This window comes from Ornithorhynchus anatinus, chromosome 13 (assembly GCF_004115215.2).
Source record: "Ornithorhynchus anatinus isolate Pmale09 chromosome 13, mOrnAna1.pri.v4, whole genome shotgun sequence".
Classification (NCBI taxonomy): Eukaryota; Metazoa; Chordata; class Mammalia; order Monotremata; family Ornithorhynchidae; genus Ornithorhynchus; species Ornithorhynchus anatinus.
This window is the reverse complement of record NC_041740.1, coordinates 1,190,888-1,210,021: the sequence shown is the minus strand read 5'-3', so window position 1 is coordinate 1,210,021 and position 19,134 is coordinate 1,190,888. Positions and strand designations below refer to the sequence as shown.

Below are 19,134 nucleotides of genomic sequence, written 5' to 3'. Positions count from 1 at the left end.
GCCCCCACGGGGCACCGATCCCGAACGGTCGGCCGTCAGTGGGCCGGACGGGCGGGTTCCGAGACCGGACGTCTCCCCGCCCCTTCCCGCCTCCCAGGGCCATCAGCCATCGCCGAGATGTTCCCGGGGGCCGCCACCCCCACAGAGGGGGGGAAGGAGGACAGGGGGGATGAAGAGTCCAGGAAACAGACGCCCAGTCCGTCGCCTCTCTCTGCCCACCAAACCTATGCCTTCCAGACCGCCATCCGGAGGTGAGGAGGGCGCCGCCCGGGCACAAACGCGCGTGCAAACACACGCACGCCCCTCTGCTCCCGACCCCCCCCCCGGCACCCCAGAGCAGATGGGAGACCGACCCCCGTCCGGTTTTATCCAGAAGCCCGCCTCCCCCGCGCCCTGCGGCGAGCGGGGCCCGTGGTGTGCTTCCGGCATCGAGCACCGAGGGACCGGAAGGAGGAGGGAAGAGTAGACGGGAAAGTCTACCCGGCAAGCGGGCTTCCCAGGCAGGGCCAGGGATTTTTGCTCCGGCAGAGGAGCGGACGTGCCCGAGGTTAAGGGGCCGGCCGGGATGGGGCCCGAGGACGGCGGTTTTCGGGGAACAAGTCGAACCTGAGCTAAACCGTCCCGAGGCGACCCCGTCGGAAGTGAAACGGGGGCACCCGAGCCTTCTGTCGAACCCGGGCTGGGGACGGCGGCGGGGGCCGACGGCGGCGCGTGGGGTCCCCCGGCCTCAGCGGGCGCCCCCTCCTGCCCCCGCCCCTCCCTCCAGAGGCCGCTTCAGCGTGGTGAGGCAGTGCCGGGAGAGGGCCAGCGGCCAGGCCCTGGCAGCCAAGATCATCCCCTACCGGCCGGAGGACAGGCTGGCCGCCGTCCGAGAGTACGAGGTCCTGAAGGGCGTCCGCCACGCCAACATCGCGCGGCTGCACGGGGCCTACATCAGCCCGCGCCACCTGGTTCTCGTCCTGGAGCTGTGTGCCGGTCCGGAGCTGCTCCACTGCTTGGCCCAGAGGTGAGCCCGCCCTCCCCCCCGCCCCCCCCCCCCGGGGTCCCGGGCCAGCTGCCCAAGGCGCAGCTGGCATCCGTACCGGCCGGGGGGCTTGGCTTCGCGTCTCAGCTCTGCCACCGGCCCGCCGTGAGGCCTTGGGCCGGTCGCTTGACTCCTCTGGCCTCATCCTCATCTATAAGACGGGGATCCGGTATCCGTTCTCCCTGCCCCGTACACCGTGAGCCCCGGGTGAGGCCGGGACAGCACCCGACCGTTACCTCCTATCTCCCTCAGCGCTTAGAACGACGCCGGGCACCCGGTAAGCTCTTAACGGATATCACAGTCAGTGGTCACAGGAATATGAAATCAGTGCCTCTTGGGCGCCCGGCACCCAGCCGGCAAACGACTGCGAAGCACAGGGGAGACCTCTAGCGCTGGGAGGCAACGGGGGGGTCCCAGAGCGACGCTCTCTCTGAGGCACACGGGGGGCACCCGGCCCGGGGCCCCGAGGCGCGCGGGACCGTCCGGCACGGCGTCCCGAGGCCCGCGGGGAGGCATCCGGCACAGCACCGTTAAGGCCCGCGGGGGGGGTGCCCGGGCGCGAAGGTCCCACGGAGCCGGTTCCAGCGGGACCTTTCCGCCGCCCAGGGCGACGTACTCGGAGGAGGAGGTGAAGGACTACCTGTGGCAGATCCTCAGCGCCGTGGACTTCCTCCACGCCCACGGCATCCTGCATCTCGACCTGCGGTCCGAGAACATGATGGTCACCGAGTACAACCTGCTGAAGATCCTGGACTTCGGCAACGCCCAGTTCCTCACGGAAGGCGGGGTCACGCCCACCGAGAAGTTCAAGGACTACGTAGAGACCATGGGTGAGTCCGGCCCGGCCCGCGGACGCTCCGCGGACGGCGAGGCGGGGTTCCGTCCCCCCGAGACCTCTCACCCCAGCCCGAGTCCACCCCCGACTCCGGCTCTCTCTCCGCATCTCCCAGCTCCCGAACTCCTGGAGGGCCAAGGGGCGATCCCGCAGACCGACGTCTGGGCCGTGGGAGTGACGGCTTTCATCATGTGAGCGCCCCCTGACCCCCGCGTACACGCCTTAGCCCCGAGGCCCCGGGGGAGAAGGTCCCCGGGGAAGGACTCCGGGTCTTCCCCGCTGGCCGAGGCCCGGTTCCGCCTCGGGGTCCTCCCCGAGTCGCTCGCCCTCTGCGGGGATGCCGGGATGGGGGGCCGGGGGAGACGGGGTACGGCGGCGGGGCGGGGGGGGAGATGGGGCCTCTTGGGGGGTTGGGAGGGGCGCCCCCCACGGAGACCCCCCCGGACAACGCCGTGGTGTCCGCCCAGGCTGAGCGCCGCCTACCCCGTTGGCGACGAGCTGCTGTGCGACCTGCAGAAGGGCCTGAGGAGAAGGAAGATCCGGCTGAGCCGCTGCTACGCCGGCCTGTCCGGGGGGGCCGTGGCCTTCCTGCAGAGCACCCTCTCCGCCAACCCCTGGTAAGAGGAGATGCCCCCACCCCTGCCGGACAGGCAGTCCATCGATCGGTCGATCCTATCTATCGAGCGATTACCGGGGGCGCTTGGGGAGGGGACCACACCACGATATAACAGACACATTCCCCACCCCGCTGAGCTCACAATCTAGAGGATCTACAGTCCACAGGCAGACACCTGCCGGGGCCCCGCGGGGCCAGAGCTCAGGCCGGGAGGATCCCCAGCTCAGAGAGCGCCGGGGTTCGGGCCAGCCGGCCGAGGGCGGGATCTCCCGGCGGCCAGGAGGGCAGCCGGTGACGCCGAGGCGTCCCCGGAGCGTCCCGTCTGGTTCCCCTGGCACAGCGAGGGGGTCTGGGGAAAGTGGGGAGAGGGGTCCGGGTGGGAACACCCCAGGGGGGTGGGCCCGGGAGAGCAGGCCCAGTCCTTGTTCTACGGCTCCCTAACGGCCCTCTCCCCGGCCCGGGTCCAGGGGCAGGCCCTGCGTGCCCAGCTGTCTCCGCTGCCCGTGGCTGGCCGAGGAGGGCGCGGAGCCCGGCCGGCGGCCACCGGTGGCTTTCCCGACGAGACGGCTCCGGGCCTTCGTCAGGGAGCGGGAGAAGAAGCGGGCTCTGCTCTACAAGAAGCACAACCTGGCCGTCGTCCACTGAGGGCCGGACCGGAGGCAGATTTCAGAGAGCGGCCGGGACCGGGGCGGGCCGGCTGGTTTGTAAATGTGTGTCGGGGGAGATTCCGGCCTGCTGCCCTCGAGGGCCACCACCCCTCCTCACCCCCGCCCCCTGCCAGTAAAGAATCCCAGTTTCCATCCGTCGGCGGCCACGGTGGGCGTTCCAGAGACCGGGGGGTTTCCGTTATCGGCCCACAAGGGGAAGTGAGGGCTCGACCTCCTCGGGCGATGCCCCCCCCTCCCCCACCACCGCCGAGGGCCGCCGGGAGCCGTGGCAGGCGTTGGGTCTCGGGCCCAACACGTGCGGTCTTTCTCCCTCGCACACACTTTGAACGGCCCTGAACCTCCTGACCTGGAGTTATTCGGTTTCGTAAAATAAACAGGCCTGTATCGGAGTGAACCGCAGTCTGTGCGTGTGTGCTGGGGGGGGGATGGTCGGGGGGCGGGGAGGGAGGGAGGGAGTGGCGACCGACCCGGCCGGGGTTGGTCCCGGGACCCGGCGGGCGGTGGGAGGGGCTTGGGGTGTGGGACCCGGAGAGGGGGAGGCGGCGGAGGCGGCACCCGGACGATCCGGGCCGGGTGGGCACCTGGCGGGCGGGCGCCAACCCACGAGGCGGGGACGGATGGCCCCGGGTCGGCTCGACCGGAAGCGTCGACCGACGCCGGGGGCGAGGGCCCCCGGGGAGGCCTCGGCTCCGTCGGCCACGTTAGGAGAGGAGCCCAGGGTGCGGAGAGAGGCAGCGGGCTGGAAAACAAGCCCCCGCCCCCTCCGGCCACACTGGATGCAGGGAGCCTCTCTCCCCGCTCCGCCCCGGGCGGGGGTTCCCGGTCCCCAGTGGTGCCCTGGGCCCCGTTAGGCCCGGCGGGCACCTCGGGGCACACCTCGGGCCCCAGTCACCACGGCCGGCGGAGGCCAGTCACCCGGCGGTCTGCCCGTTACCCAGCAGTGCCCCGGACGGCTCCGGGGGCTTCCCCGGTGTCCTGGGGAAGCGGGCCCTGGCCGCGGCCTCCCTAGCGCTGAGCGGGTCAAGCGTTGACCGGTTCTCCGCCTGCCTCCTCGACAGTCCCTCCGGGGGCACGGACTCCCCAGCTCCTTCCCCGGCAGCTCGTCCCGCTGAGCGCTCCCCTCCCCGCGCAGCGCTGGCCCGCCGCGCCAAATTCGCGATCAAGCCTTTCCTTCCCGGCGCTCAGCAACAGGGTTCTGCACGCGCACGCGGAGACACGCACACGGCACTTAGTTAATATCACCGTCGCCACGGCTACTGCTTTCGCCATCACCACTCCTTCCCTCTCCCATTAGGATCCTGGCAAGTTAAGGCCAAGTTAAGGTCTTTTCCCCTCAATTTCCTCACCCCATCTATCTTCCCAGATCCTCTTTTTTAGGGTATTTTTTATATCCCAGGCCCCCTCGTCCCACATGGATCGTGTCCATCCCAGTTGTCTCGTAGTGCCAGGCAAACAGTAAGCACTTTACAGATCGTTATAGGGCTCGATCCTTAATCCCCATTTTACAGAGGAGGTAGCCGAGGCCCAGAGAAGTGAAGCGACTCGCCCGAGGTCACCCGGCAGATGAGTGGCGGAGCCGGGATCAGAACCCAGGCCCTCCTGTCTCCCAGACCCGTGATCTATCCACCCGGTCGCTCCGGTCCTCCTCCCCTGCCGTCGGCTGGGCTCACCTGGCATCGAGTCATCGACAGCCCGAGCTGGTGGGGGTCCCCGGGGGAAGAGTTCCCGGGCCAGGCCGGGGCCACCCCGGCGTAGATGGTGGCCAGGGGCGAGTGCCCGACGGGATGCGCCTCCCGAAGGGCCGTGGGCCGGGGCCGGCTCCTTCCGCCTCTCCTCCCGCCTCTGGGAGCCGGGAAAGAGGCGCGCCCGGGGGCCAGGCAGGAGGGAGCGGCTCCTCCCGCCCGGACGGCCAGTGAGGGAGGAAGGACGTCGTGCTCGCGCATACGCACGGTGGTGAGCCCAGCGCCCCGGTCCCAGAGGCCCGGCCGGGGGGAACTGGGTCCGTGCCCCGCCCGGGCAGACGAGCGGTGGCCAGAAGACCCCTCGGCTGGACCGCGGAAAGGACGCCCGCTTCTGCCGAAGCTCTTGTCCCCGGGGATCCCCTACCGTACGAGGAAGCTGCCCCATTCATTGCAAAGCCCAGGCCACGCTGGATGGGGCTGCCCAGGGGTATGCGGGGGTGAGGTATGGCTCAGCTGCCCTGGCACCCTCAGAGACACCCTTGCCCCAGGGAAAGAAGGATCAACAGAAATACACCCACAGAAAGGGAGAGGAGAAGCAGCCTAGGCGAAGGTTAAAGAGGGCAGTGGGTCACGTGCGTCCCGTAGGGCAACTGCAGCGGAAGGCCAGATCCTGGGGGCTGCAGCGGGGAGGCGGAGACTTCCAGACTGGAGGATGGAGGAGGGAGGGTCCAGCGTGAGGAACAGCAGGAAGGTTACCTAGCTGCAACGAAGAGAGCACAGTGTTCCGAGGCCCGCGGGGGCATGGGGCACAGCGTTCCAAGGCCCGCAGGGGGTGCCCGGGCCTAGCGGGCGACCGAAAGGAGCGGATAGGCCGCCCGGCTGGGTGAGCTGGTCGGAGCCTCGCAGCCCACCGGGGAGGCGAGGGACGGTGTTTGCAGGGGGCCGAGATTGTGACAGATACGCCCCGACCCCGAGGCCGGTGGCCCCTCCGGGCCGGGGCAGTGACCCTTCCTCCTCCTCCACCTCCTGTCCCACCCCTCGGGTTCTGAGCCCCAAGCCCCAGAGCCCGGAATCGAAGGGTCAGCACCTCCCCACTCCCTTCGGGCTCACATTCCTTGGGGGTCGTTTCTTTGAGAGGAGACCCCGCCCCATCCAATCCCTTCCCATCCCTCCCTTCCTTCCCGTCTGAGCACAAGTCAGGCGGGAAATGGATTCTCGGACTGGCCCGCGGCTCCCCTGTCCCACGACCTTTTTGCAGTTGGGGGGGGGAAGATAGATGGGGAGGCGGAAGAGGGTGGGGGGCGGGCGTCGACCTGCGACCGGGTCCGCCAGGGAAGTGGCTGTTGGGGGTGGTTGCCAAACCTCCCCCAGCCGATATCGTTCCAGCTCAGCTGTTCCCAGCAGCTGGCCCCGGATCCCACCGGGGAACTGGACCTCAGTTTTCTCATCTGGAAAACAGGGATCAGATACCCGCTCTCCCTTCCCGCTGTGAGCCGACCTCACCAGAGGAAGGAACCGTGTCCAATCTGATCATCGCGTACGGTGCTTGGCACATGGTGAATGCTTTACAAATACCACAACCGTTACGGTCCTCAGGCTCGGCCGAGGGGGCCGGTGGGGCCCTCGGGCCCGTTGCTTCTCCAAAAAGTGGGGGGGGGGGGGGGCGAGACGATCGAGACCCCGCCAGGCCGCGAGCGGCCACTGGCCAGCACCGGGCTGCAGCCAACGAGCCCCGGCAGACACTGAGCCTGTCCCACGTGGTGCTCACGGGCCGCGGTGGTCACCGCTAATTCGACCCCCGCCCCGCTCCAGGTGCCGAGCCACCAAGCACCCACCATCCCGTGTGGCTAGGGGTTTCAGCTCTGGGGGCTGGCGGCGTTCACCACGAGGGCCAGTGGCTTCCTCCCTTCCAGGGGTCAGGCTGCCAGGGGCCGGGGGCCTGGGGCAGGCTGCTCTCAGGGACGGGAGTCCCAGAATATTCAGACGTCATCTTCTCCTGCCTCTCCCGCGCCCAGTCTCTGGACCCCGATGGCGTCTGAATAATTACGGTATTTGTTAAGCGCTTACTGTGCGCCAGGCACCGTATGAAGCACTCGGGTGGATACGAGCAAGCCCGGTTGAACCCGGTCCCTGTCCCGCATGGGCTCACAGACTCAATCACCGTTTTACAGATGAGGGAACTGAGGCACAGAGAAGCGGAGTAACTCTCCCAAGGTCACACAGCAGAGCCGGGATGAGCACACCAAAGAGCGAGACCCCTTGGGCCTCCCCTCAGGAGGGGATGGCGATTCACTCACCTCAAGGGGGTCCACCGGGTTGATGGGTTTGGGTGCGCGGGGGCTAGTGGAGAAAGTCTGCCTGAGGAAAGGACAGCTCCCCAACTCCCCCGCGCCCTCCCAACCGGCGAGGCCGGGAGATGGACCGGGCCGGGAGATGTCGGGGCCGGGAGCTAGGGAGCTAGCCAATGGGGCTGTGCGGGCATTTCTCCAACGGGAGAAGATGTTCTGGAGTTCGCTAAGCATTTCGTAAACACCGCTATTGATGGATCAGCCCCAGAGCCCGGCTCGCAAGTGTTCCCGGCTTCCTGTAGAAGTGGGTCGGCGGGTGGGTCAAGCAAGTCACCAGCCGGGCCGGACCGTCGTCCGGGGAGGAGGTCGTCAGCGGTCCTTTCGGTCCCACCTTCACGAAAGCTCTAGAATCCACCCGCTCCTCTCCAGCCAGATGACCGACACGAGGATCCGAGCTCTCGTCGGAGCCCCGCTGCCCGCCTCGGCCGTTGCGTCAGCCTCCTCGCTGACCTCCCTGCCTCCTGCCTCTCCCCGCTCCGGTCCATACTTCACTCGTGCTGCCCGGGGTCATTTTTCTACAAAACTGTCAGTCCACATCTCCTCAGGGACCTCTTGGGTTGCCCATCCACCTCAGCAGCACAAAGAAATTCCTTACCAGCAACTCGAAGGCACTCAACCAGCTCCCTCCCTTCTAGACTCTGCTCCTCTAACGCCAACCTACTCACCGCACCTCCATCTCGTCTATCTCACCACCCACCCCTCGCCCGTATCCTCCCTCTTGCCTGGAACTCCCTCCCCTTTAACATCCGACAGTCCACCGCTCTCGCAACCTACAAAACCCTCCTAAAAGCACATCTCCTCCAAGAGGCCTTCCCCAAGTCTTCTTTTGCCCTAACCGGTCCTCCCCTCTGCTTCACCTATGCTCTTGACTGTGATCCCATAAGGCCCTTTAATATTCACCCCAGTCCCACTCATGTCCACTTCTTGATGTTTTTCAGTGGGATTTTAAGGGTTTATTATGCGTCAGACAAGGGCTTAGTAAGGATTTACTGAGACGATTACTGTCCCCGCACTTAAAAGCCTTACTGAAAGCACATCTTCTCCAAGTAGCCTTCCCTAAGCCCCCTCTTCCTCTCCTCCCTCTCCCTCCTGCAGCACATCTTCTCCAAGAGGCCTTCCTTAAGCCCCCTTTTCCTCTTCTCCCACTCCCTCCTCTGTCAACCTGATTTGCCCCCTTCGTTCACCCCCGTTCCCGGGCCCACAGCAATTACGGTCCCTATCTGTGATTTCGTCTGTTAATGTTAATGTCTCCCCCACTATGGGCAGAGAACGTGTCAGTTTACTGTTATCCTGTACTCTTCTAAGTGCTTAGTAGGGTGCTCTGCAAACAGTGAGAGTTCAATAAATACTAATGAATGAACGCCAGGCCCCGTATTGAGCCCTGGCGTAGATACAGGCTAATCGGGTTGGACACAAGTCCCTGTCCTACATGGGGCTCACAGTCTAAATCCCCATTTTACAGGTTAGGGAACTGAGGTACAGAGAAGCTAAGTGACTTGCTCAAGGTCACACAGCAGCGGCAAAAAAAGTGGCTACAATTGCTCCTAGCCATAATGTCTACCTCCCCTTGCAGACTGTTAGCTCCTCGCGGGCAGGGAGCGCGTCTACCAGCTCTGCTGTATCAGACTTTCCCAAACACTTCAATAACGACGACGACAATGACGATGATGGCACTTACTATGTGCCGAGCACCGTTCTAAGCGTTGGGATAGATACAGGGTCTTCGGGTTGTCTCACGTGGGGCTCAAGGTCTTCATCCCCATTTTACAGATGAGGTCACTGAGGCCCAGAGAAGCGAAGTGACTTGCCCCAAATCACACAGCTGGCAAGTGGTGGAGTCGGGATCAGAACCCACGACCTCTGACTCCCAAGCCTGGGCTCTTTCCACTAAGCCACGCTGCTTCTCTGTGCTCTGCACAGAGTGAGCACTCGATAAACACCCTATCGAATGATCAACTGTAGGGCCGGCCCTGAGCGGGCGGGGCCACGGAAACCCCCCCAGATGCAAGACTGGTGCTCAAAGCAGCCCCGCTCCCGGGTGCTGTGGGCTTGCGGCAGGGCGGGGAGAGGCCAGGCCGCGGATGAAGGCGGAGGCGGGGAAGGTGGCCGGACTGAGGGGTGTCGGGCAGCCCGGGCCTCTGGAGCTGAGGAAGAGGCAGTGGGACGAGAAGAAGGCCCCGGGTGGAGGGCAGAGGAGAGACGGATGTAAGTGAAGGCACAGAGCCAGGAGAGAATGGAGCAATTGGGGAAGGACGCCGCCCCCGCTGGGAAAGCGGCAGGGAGGGGAGGGGGCGGGAGGAGGGAGGATCATAAATCAGCCAGCCGGTAGGTCAGTCGCGGCTTCAGATCTTCTCTGGCCGGAGTGATCTCGCTCGGCCGACGGGGCGCCGGGTCTCGACCCCCAGCCCGACGGCAGCCCCCCCTCCCCGGGCCCGAAGCCTCGATCACTCCCAGCCCCCGCCACCCGGAGAGGCGGAAGGCCACCTCTGGTCCACAGACGGGCTGCTTTCGGGCGGCGGCGGGGCCTGAGGGGCGGGAGAGGAGGCGGCGATGGCGCTGTGGCCGGTGGTGCTCAGTGCGTTGGTCCTGGGGCTCCTCGGGGCCCTGCACCTCCTGGGGGTCTTCCGCCGCCGCAGGCCCGGCGAGCCGCCCCTGGACCGGGGCCTGGTGCCCTGGCTGGGCCACGCTCTCGACTTCCGGCGCGACTCGGTCTCCTTCTTGAGCCGGATGAAGAGGCGGCACGGCGACATCTTCACGGTGCTCATCGGCGGCCGCTACTTCACCTTCGTCTTGGACCCGCTCTCCTTCGGGGCCCTGGTCAAGGAGCGCCGCAGCCGGCTGGACTTCGAGCTCTTCGCCCGGGAGCTGGTCTTCCACGTCTTCGGCTACCGAGGCCCTTCGGAGGACCACTCCATCATCCTGAACGCCAGCGTCAAACACCTCATGGGCCAGGGGCTGGAGCACATGACGCAGGTCATGATGGAGAATCTGGCCAAGGTCCTGCCCCGGCGGGACGGCCCCGGAGCGGCCGGCTGGCGGCACGACGAGCTCTTCCATTTCAGTTACAGCCTGGTCTTCCGTGCCGGCTACCTGTCCCTGTTCGGCTACGAGGAGGAGACCGGGGTCGGGCCCCAGCTGGACAGCACCTTCTACAAATTCCGCAAGTACGACAGCTTCTTCCCCCGGCTCGCCTACTCCGTCCTAACCCCGTGGGAGAAGGCCCAGGTCGAGCAGCTCAAGCACCACTTCTGGGACCTGCTGGAGTACCAGAAGATGGAGAAGTGGGCCAACAAGAGCCACTGGTTAGGGGACCAGCAGCGCAGGCTGACCGAGCTGGGCACTCCCGGTAGCATGTTGGGTCGTTTCAACTTCATGTTGCTGTGGGCCTCGCAGGGCAACACGGGCCCGGCCTCCTTCTGGGCCCTGTTCTACCTCCTCAAGCACCCGGAGGCGCTGAGGGCCGTGCGGGCCGAGGTGGATGGCGTGCTCCGCGAGGCGGGCTGGCAGGGCGGGGGTTCCCTGTTCCAGGTGACCCACAGCATGTTGCAGCGGACCCCCGTGCTGGACAGCGTCTTGGAGGAGACCCTGCGCCTGACCGCCGGGCCCATCCTCATCCGCTCCGTCCTGCAGGACATGACCCTGGACATGGCCAACGGACGATCCTTCGCCCTCCGCCGGGGCGACCGCCTGGCGCTCTTCCCCCACGTGGCCGTCCAGCTGGACCCGGAGATCCACCCCGAGCCCCACGCCTTCAAGTACGACCGCTTCCTCAACGCCGAAGGCAGCCGCAAGGTGGATTTCTTTAAGCACGGCAAGCGGGTCAAGTACTACAGCATGCCCTGGGGGGCCGGCGTGTCCATATGCCCCGGCCGCTACTTCGCCACCAACGAGGTAAAGCTGTTCATCTTCCTCATGGTGGCCCACTTCGACTTGGAGCTGGAGGACCCCGACACCGAGATCCCCCACTTCGACAAGAGCCGCTGGGGCTTCGGCATCATGCAACCCTCCGCCGACGTGCCCTTCCGCTACCGGCCACGCTTTTAGACGAGGGGACCTCGCCGCCGCCTGGCGGAGGAGACCGGCGGGTGAGCGGGAGGGACCCGGCGGGAGAGCCAGGGGTACGGTGGAGGGAGAGCGAGCCGTGTCTTGGGCCTCCCGGCGCGACGTCGACCTGCCCGCCGCTGACGGGCATTCCCCGGGCTTCCTCCCGTCGTTAACCAGGGTCAGACGCTCGGCACCGGGGCCCCTTCCCGGCGCTGGAGTGGGGACAGTGGGATGGATTAAATGACCTCCGGCTGCCTTCCGATAGCACAGCCTCTGATTGTCCTCCCTTCTCTCCTCCTCCCCATCCTCCTCCTCCCGGGGGGTGGTATTTCCTGAGCTCCTACTGTGTACACAGCCCTGGGCTGTGTGCCTGGGGTCCCCACAAAACACACCATACACACACAACCGGGTACCGAGCCGAAGTTCCTGCCTTCAAGAAGCTTCCGCCCAACAGGGGCGGCCCGCCTACGGCCCGCTTGAGCGCTTACTGCCGAATCTAACGATTCCTCATCCATGCTGGGTTTTTTCCACTCTCAGTTACAAATGAATGTAGGAGCAGCAGTCTCCTTGTGAGTCTCTTCCATGCCTGGGCACACCACCCCGTCAGATACAGATGGCAGAAGTGTGGGGTTTGCTATTGGATCGCTGGGGAGAGGAGAGCGGAGGTGATCCAAGCAGGGAAGAAGGGCTCAGGTCAGAGCGGGGCAACACCGAAGCACAGAGAGACTCTCTGTTTGGTAGCAGCGGGGAGGAGGGAGCGACAGAGTCAAGGGGCGTGCTGGTTCGATGATCTCTTGGCAGGGAACATCATTCCCCTTCTGAGTGGTTCTGATCAAAAGTCACGCGGGGAGGGAGAGGGTTGGAATCTGGAGCTAAAATGGGGTTGCTGGGTTGCCAAACCTCGGGGGCCTCCTCCCCTTCCCTACTCTGCCCTTCCAAAAACCAGACCTGCCCTCGCCGACCCAAACCAAGAAGGGGCTTGAGAGGCAAGGCCCACCCCGCCCCTCTCCTGTCCCCCAAGGCCAAACAGATCGAGCCCCACCCCCCACCCCCCACGCCCCGGTCATCTGTGGGCTGCCCAGCCAGACCCAGAGGGGAAGGGAGCGGGGCCGAGAAGAAGGGCGAAGGGGAAGGGGTGTGCACGGGGGGTCGAGTGACCGGCTGTTGCATAAAATCACTGCACGGGATTCCTTCCTGCTCCCGCTGCAAAGTCCCCGGGGGACCCTCCGCCTACTGCCGGCCTCCAAAAGCCCTGGCGGGCGTAGGCTGCAGGGGGACCCCCCCCCCCCACTCCCCGAGCTCTGAGGCTGGCCTACTACAGCCAGGAGGGCCGCCACCCTGATGGAAAGGTTGGGAATCCATCGAAGACCAAAACCCGCCTCGCCAACATCGGTACCCACAGCCTGCCCGCCCAATCCAAAGGCCTCAGGCCCCTGGAAAAATCACTGCCGGCAGGCTCTCCGGGGGGTGAGTGTCCTGAGCCTCCGAGAGCCGCTAGGACCCGGACCCCCTCCCAACCCCACGGGCCAGGTGCCCCCCGCCCCGCCCCGTGGGCTCGGGGTCCGGGTCTGGCAGCAGGGCCCCGGGGGCCGGGCCTCAGGGCGGCGGGCACAGCAATTCCAAGGCTCCCTAGGGGACGGACCCGGCCAAGGGAGGTTTGTATGGGAAATCAATCCCTTCCGTGCTGACCCAGGCACGAGCCAACGGGGAGGAGAGAAAAGGCGGGTTTGGGCTCAGGGGCTTTGAAGATCCAGTAATAATCGAGGCATTTATTCAACACAATAAGATACAAGGTTACGAGGACGGAGCCACCACCCATCCTCACCGGGGCTCACCTTCCATCTCATCTCCGCCGAGGAGAGGAGGAATCTGAGGCCGCACGTGGCTGAGTGACTTGGCCCAGGTCACCCAGCAGGCCGGGGGCAGAGCTGGGACTAGAACCCGGGCCTCCCCCCTCCCCGCACTGACCACGAGGCCACAAGTTCCAATCTCTCCCCGAGGGTCGGGGCAGTTTTCCTGCAGGAGGGGGCTGCCTGGGATGGGACACTGTCCCGGTCCAGTTGAGGCAGGGAGGGAAGGCTATGCGCAGGGTGCAGGTGGGAGAGGGCAGAGAATCGGGACTGAATTTTGGGGTCAACCCGAGTCAACGGGAAATGAATCCTCCGGAGGGGGAGAGCTCCCAGAGGGGAATCCCTCCGCAGAACTCGGGTGGCCGAGCTGGGCCCCGTGGCTCGCCCCTCCAGGGATGTTGATCGGCCCCCCTCCTGGCCACCGGTTCACTTTATTAGGGACGAATGGACCGCCCCACACCCTGACTCTCCCCTCTCCACCCCTCACTCTCCCCCAGTGCCTCGGCACAGAGCATCCCACTCTCCTCACTCCACCCCTCGTTCTCCCCCCGTTTTTATGGTATTGGTTAGGTGCTTACCAGGTGTTAGGCACTGTGCTGAGCGCTGGAGTAGACACAAACTAATCGGGTTGGACCCAGTCCCCGTCCCAAATGGGGCTCACGGTCATAAGCCCCTTTTCACATATGAGGAAACTGAGGCACAGAGAAGCAAAGGGACCTGCCCAAGGTCACACAGCAGACAAGTGGCAGAGCTGAGAATTCAGGTCCTTTGACTTCCAGGCCCGTGCTCCTTTCACTAGGCCACACTGCTCCTCCCCAGTGACCCGGCACAGACTAACCCCCACCCAACTTGGCCCACTCCATCCCTGACTCTCCCCCACTGACCCAGGACGGACCTTCCGCCGCCCCTCGCTCTCGTCTCTCCATCCCTCGCTTTCCCCCAGTGACCCAGCACACACCATCCAACGCCCCTGACTCCTGCCTCTCCAACCCTCTCTCCCTTGGTGATGCAGCACGGACCGTCGGATCCCTCTCTGTCCCTGTATCTTCCTCAGTGGCCCAGCACGGACCATCCAACACACCCGACTCTCAGCCAGTGAACAAGCGTGGCCCGACCAACACTCCTTTTATTTCCCTGACTTTCCCCCAGAGACTCAGCATGGACCATCCAATACCTTTGAATCTCCCAGTGACCCAGCAAGAAGCGTCACCCCTGACTGTTCCCCAGTGACCTATCCCCAGTGACCTAGCACGGACCTTCCAACCCCCACCCCCCGACCCGACTCTCTCCCCTCTCTGTTCCTGACTGTCCCCTCTCCATTCCTGACTCTCCTCTAGTGACCCTACGAGCCAGGGCAGACCGTCCCACACCCATGACTGCCCCCTCTCATTCTTGACTCCCCCTGTGGCCCAGCACCGATGCTCCTCCACGGGAACCGGTTCCTCACCGGGAAACGCTTCCCGGTAGGGTCTGAACCTGAGGCCTTCGGCTCCGGTGGGGGCCCCTCGTCCTGGTGGGTGAGATTTGGGGAACGGCAATTCTGAGTCTGCCCTGCCCCACTCCCTCCTGGTCGGGCTGCCGCCTGGAGCAGATCCCCATCAGTAAACTCAGAGCAGGACATCAGCCCAGGAGAGAAAGGTCACTTGCGGGCAGAGATTTCCAAATTAATATGTGGGCGTTGTGTCCTTGGAAGACTTGTTTTGACTCGAGCTCTCTGGAAGGCAGGAAGAACATCCCACATCCCCCAAGGTGGGAATGGCCTCCCTGCCAGAGCCAGTGAGAGAGAGGAAGAGAGAAAGAGACAGACAGAGAGGTGAGCCTGGAGCATATAGGACACACACCTGCCCGACCCTCCCTGGCTCACACCTGGTCCTGGCCCGGGGCAAGGACAATCAATCACATAAATGACAACACCTTCTCCCCGGAGTCCCCCACTTCCCGCAGCCCGTCATCTTGGGGGAGGGGACCGCAACAAGAAGCAGTGTGGCCTATGGCACCCCGAGGAAGGCCCCCTCCAGCGCGCCCCGCTACCCGCCGCGGCCCCGGCCCGGACGGAGCCCCGTCTTGGCAGACGAGCGCACGTGCCCGCAGGCCGGCTCTGGGACAACCTGCAGCGCCGGAAGGCCGCGCCGGTGACGAGCTCCCACCGGGCAGCGCCGGTACTTCCCGCCGCCCCACCCAAACCAACCGGGGAGAGGAGGGTCCGCCAGGTGTGTGCTTTGGGTGGGGGCTCGGGGATGGCCCAGGGGTGGTGGCCCGCTCGGGGCTCCCGGCCCTACACCAGGTCCTCCAGGGTGGTCTCCCCGCCGGCCGACCCTTCGGACCGTGAGGGGCTGGGGGCTTTCTGGGCCTTCGGGCAGACGGTCCGGCACACCCCGCCCAGGCGTGCCCGGAGGCGGCGGCTCAGGAGGGCGTACAGGACGGGCGTGAAGCTGCAGTGGGTGAAAGCCAGGCTCTCGGTCACCTGCAGGGCGTAGTCCAGGCTCCGGCTGGACGCGCAGTCCACGATCACCTGCAGGTCCTGCAGCGAGTGCAGGAACAGGGCCAGGTTGTAGGGGCACCAGAACACAAAGAATGCGGCCACCGGGGCGGCCGCCGTCCCCAGGGCCCGCCAACGTCCCGGGGCTCTCAGCGTGGCCAGGGCGCGGCTCAAGCGGCCGCAGAAGGCCAGCAGGCACAGGAGCGGGAAGAGGAAGCCCAGGACGTTCTGCAGGACCTGGAGGCCCCACCTCCAGGAGACCCCGCCAAGGCCGTAATCGTGCTCACAGCTGCGCCGGCCTCCCGGGTCCTCCCGCACGCGGGCGAAGGCCAGGTCCGGCAACGCCAGGCCGGCCGCCACCCCCCACACAGCGCCGCAGAGGAGGAGGCTCCCGGGCCGGGACCGCCGGCCGCCGTGGGCCACCCCCAGGGAGGCATCCAGGCTCAGGCAGACGACGAAGAAGACGCCGCCATAGAAGGAGGCCGTGTAGGCGGCGCTCACGGCGCAACAGAGGACGCCGCCAAACGTCCAGCCGTGGGCCGCCTGGACGGCCCAGAACGGGAGGGTGAGGGCCAAGAGGAGGTTGCAGGTGGCCAGGTGAAGCAGGTACACCTCGGCACTGCCCCTGGGGTGGGAGGATCTGACCAGGGCCCCCAGCAGCAGTAGGTTCCCGACCGTCCCGGACACAGACACCAGGGAAAAGAGCGTGGGCATGAAGACCCCGCCGAAGGCCCGCACGGCATCCTTCCGGCAGGGCAGGAACGGCGCGATCTCGTCCAGTGTATAGTAGTAGTCGTAGAGGCTGGAATTCTCGGAGCCGATGGTGGGGGAGGAGGCGGGCGGCGAGGCCGGCGTGAACATCCCCGACCCTGGAGAATCACCGGATGTGCCACCGCTGCCGTCTGGACAGGGAGGAAGGGTTCGGGGGGTCCAGGACTGAGCGGGGGCGGGCTAGGGGCACCGCACGGCCCCCGATGGAGCCGGGGCCCGGGGCAGAGGGAGCTCTGAGTCCCGGGTCTCTTCTCCAGGCTCGGGGGTCTGGCCGGGCCGGGGGGCTCGGACCCCTCGGCCTCGGTCGGTCTGGGATGGGGAGCCAGTCCCAGAGCAGAGGAAAACCATCCTGCCGGGATTTCCTCAGTTCATCCTCGGGATGCCCAGGCCGGTGAAGGCAGCTACCGTAAGACCCCGCGCCCATCCGTTCCAAGGAGACGGCCCCCCCCGAGAGCTGCTAAGACCAGAACTGCTCCCTAAAGGGGGGCACGGGGGTGGTGTGGGGGTAGACAGCACACAAAGACTCTCTCCCCCCTCAAAGCCTTACCGAAGACCCATCTCCTCCAAGAGGTCTTCCCTGACTCAGCCCTCCTTTCCTCTTCCCTCACTTCCTCCTGCGTCGCCCTGACGTGCTCCCTTTCTTCATCTCCCACCTGGCCCCAACCCCGCGGCACTTAGGTACACATCCATAATTTCATGATTTATATTAATGTCTGTCTCCCCTCTAGACTAGAAACTCGTCGCGGGCGGGGAACGTGTCTGTTATATTGTCACCCCCGGCACCCACCCACCCCAGGGGAGCCAGGCAGAGGGGATCCAAACTGCTATCTCTGCCTACCCGAGTCGCTCCCACTGCTATTTTTCAGGCTGGGGTGGCATCCCCTTCCCCTCGCCCTGGGGGCTGGGAGCAATCTGGGCTGGACCGACGTGAGGGGAAAACCCCTCGATGCCCATAGCGGGTCGTCCCCTTGCCCTCTCCACCATCCGCGGGGCGGGGGGAGACCGGACGTTTAAGCAGAGCCAGGCCCCGGCACCGGACAGATGAGAAACTGACATCGTTCTGGACCCAGCCTCCACTGGACTCGGGCCCACCCGCAGTTCGGCGGCACCCGGGGAAGCGCTCCTCTCCATTAGCAGCAGCTCCCCCTCCGCCTTCAGCCCGCCAGAGCAGGGGCCGGAGGAAGGGGAGGGGGCGGAGAGAAGCAGCGATTTGCCAGGCCACAGCCAGTGAGTTAGGGACAGGGAGAGGGAGCCTGGGAAGCCCCAGGAGTTTCCACTTTGGGGCCGGGCCTAACGGGACTCTTTCCACCAGAGGCTCGACGGGGAGGTGCAGCCCCCAGGGTGAGCTTGCAGCACGGCCGGGATGTGACCGGTGCCCCAGAAGGAGCCCCTCGATGCCCACCGCCCACACCCAGTGACCACGTTCTGTGGGGCAGTGAGTGGGAAGGGCGGGCCCAAGCGAGAGGGAAGGCGGGTCGAGCCCGACCCTGGGGTGCTGTCGGGGGGTGGGAAGGCGGAGGACGGCTCGGAGGCCCGAGGGGATCCGGCGGACCACCCCTCCGGTGCCCCTCAACCGGCCTGGGAGAGAGGACGGAGACGGGGGCCGCCGACCCGGAGGAGGGGAGGGGCCGCCATCCCCCCTACTTAGACAGAAAAGACAAGCCCCTTCCCATTTTGGGCCCTCCCTCCCCTGGAGAGTCCAACCCAGCCCAGCATAACCCAGTGGGGACAGGGGAGGGGGCTGCCGGGCCGACTGAGGGAGAGTAAAAGGAAAAACTCACCCTAGGCTGTCGGCCACCTGCCTCGCCCGCGGCGCTGAAGGAAACCGTCTGTCACGGGCTTCTAGGGGATGACAAGGCCCCGTTCGGAGCGGGAGGGGCGGCCGGAAGGTTGGCCGGGAGTAGACAGCTGCACTGATAGACGGCGGAGCTTCCGCTCTTCCTGACCGAGCGCCAGACTGGGGGTGTGCAGGGGACGCCCTGGTCCCCCTCTGGCTCCAGCCAGACCCCTCCCCCAGAACCAGGGAGAGCCGTCCCGGCCTGGGTGACGGGAGGGCCGCATGGCGAAGCCGGCCAATTCTAAAGTATGAGTCAGGAGCGGGCCACTTCTCCCCCCCCCGCCCCGCCCCACCCAACTCCGGCTCCCTCGACCCCGGGCTACCTGTCAGACCCCCGGGCTACCTGTCGGGGTCCGGCGTCCACCCCGGAGTTCACCTTTGGGGCCCTGATGGACGGGGTGGGGAAAACTATGGGAATCTTCTCCAAGGACTCTTCTCTCCTGTGAGGAGAAGGAGCCAGGCTGTGGGACTCCTGGGCAGAGCCCAGAGCCCGGCAATAGATGCAACGTAATAAATTTTACAAACTAAGGGATCTGTGGGAATCTAACACCCCCAGTGTTTAGCACAGAGTTAATCAGAACAGTCACAGTCCTGTCCGGAAGGGGACTTTCGGTCTAAATGGGGCTTGGGAGGGAAGCAAAGTATACAGTGAAGCAGCGTGGCTTAGTGGAAAGAGCCCGGGCTTGGGAGTCAGAGGTCATGGGTTCTAATCCCGGCTCCGCCGCTGATCAGCTGGGTGACTTTGGGCAAGTCACTTGACTTCTCTGGGCCTCAGTTAACTCATCTGGAAAACGGGAATTTAGACCGTGAGCCCCACGGGGGACAACCCGATCACCCTGTATCCGCCCCAGCGCTTAGAACAGCTCTCGGCACACAGTGAGCGCTTAGCAAATACCATCAATATTATTATTACAGTGTACAGAGGAGGAAACACCGCAGGCCAGAGCCAGTGCCCGTGTCCAGTCCCCACAGGCTCCGAC

General features: G+C 65.5%; 3 protein-coding genes across 3 annotated transcripts; 2 read left to right on the top strand and 1 right to left on the bottom strand.

Moving 5' to 3' along the window:
- The first annotated feature begins 75 nt into the window (after nt 1–75).
- LOC120638769 (obscurin-like) lies at nt 76–3,537 on the top strand. The gene is made up of 6 exons (XM_039913909.1): nt 76–251; nt 767–1,006; nt 1,631–1,854; nt 1,975–2,050; nt 2,327–2,476; nt 2,943–3,537. Exons 1-6 carry the CDS (start codon nt 118–120, stop codon nt 3,118–3,120), a joined length of 1,002 nt encoding a protein of 333 aa, XP_039769843.1. The 5' UTR covers nt 76–117; the 3' UTR covers nt 3,121–3,537.
- Nucleotides 3,538–9,498: 5,961 nt separating this feature from the next.
- Nucleotides 9,499–11,481, top strand: LOC103166427 (7-alpha-hydroxycholest-4-en-3-one 12-alpha-hydroxylase). Its single transcript, XM_029077299.2, has one exon. It carries the CDS (start codon nt 9,724–9,726, stop codon nt 11,215–11,217), a length of 1,494 nt encoding a protein of 497 aa, XP_028933132.1. The 5' UTR covers nt 9,499–9,723; the 3' UTR covers nt 11,218–11,481.
- A 3,639-nt stretch (nt 11,482–15,120) lies between these two features.
- On the bottom strand, nt 15,121–16,443 carry ACKR2 (atypical chemokine receptor 2). Its single transcript, XM_029078067.2, has one exon. It carries the CDS (start codon nt 16,405–16,407, stop codon nt 15,343–15,345), a length of 1,065 nt encoding a protein of 354 aa, XP_028933900.1. The 5' UTR covers nt 16,408–16,443; the 3' UTR covers nt 15,121–15,342.
- Between the last annotated feature and the right edge of the window lie 2,691 nt (nt 16,444–19,134).

Excerpts from the sequence above, each read along its gene's own strand:
- ACKR2 (XM_029078067.2), bottom strand. The coding sequence starts at position 16,407 with ATGTTCACGCCGGCCTCGCCGCCCGCCTCCTCCCCCACCATCGGCTCC.
- LOC120638769 (XM_039913909.1), top strand. The coding sequence starts at position 118 with ATGTTCCCGGGGGCCGCCACCCCCACAGAGGGGGGGAAGGAGGACAGG. Across the intron at positions 1,007-1,630 it reads CTCCACTGCTTGGCCCAGAG|GGCGACGTACTCGGAGGAGG; the intron begins GTGAGCCCGCCC and ends TCCGCCGCCCAG. Across the intron at positions 2,477-2,942 it reads ACCCTCTCCGCCAACCCCTG|GGGCAGGCCCTGCGTGCCCA; the intron begins GTAAGAGGAGAT and ends GCCCGGGTCCAG.
- LOC103166427 (XM_029077299.2), top strand. The coding sequence starts at position 9,724 with ATGGCGCTGTGGCCGGTGGTGCTCAGTGCGTTGGTCCTGGGGCTCCTC.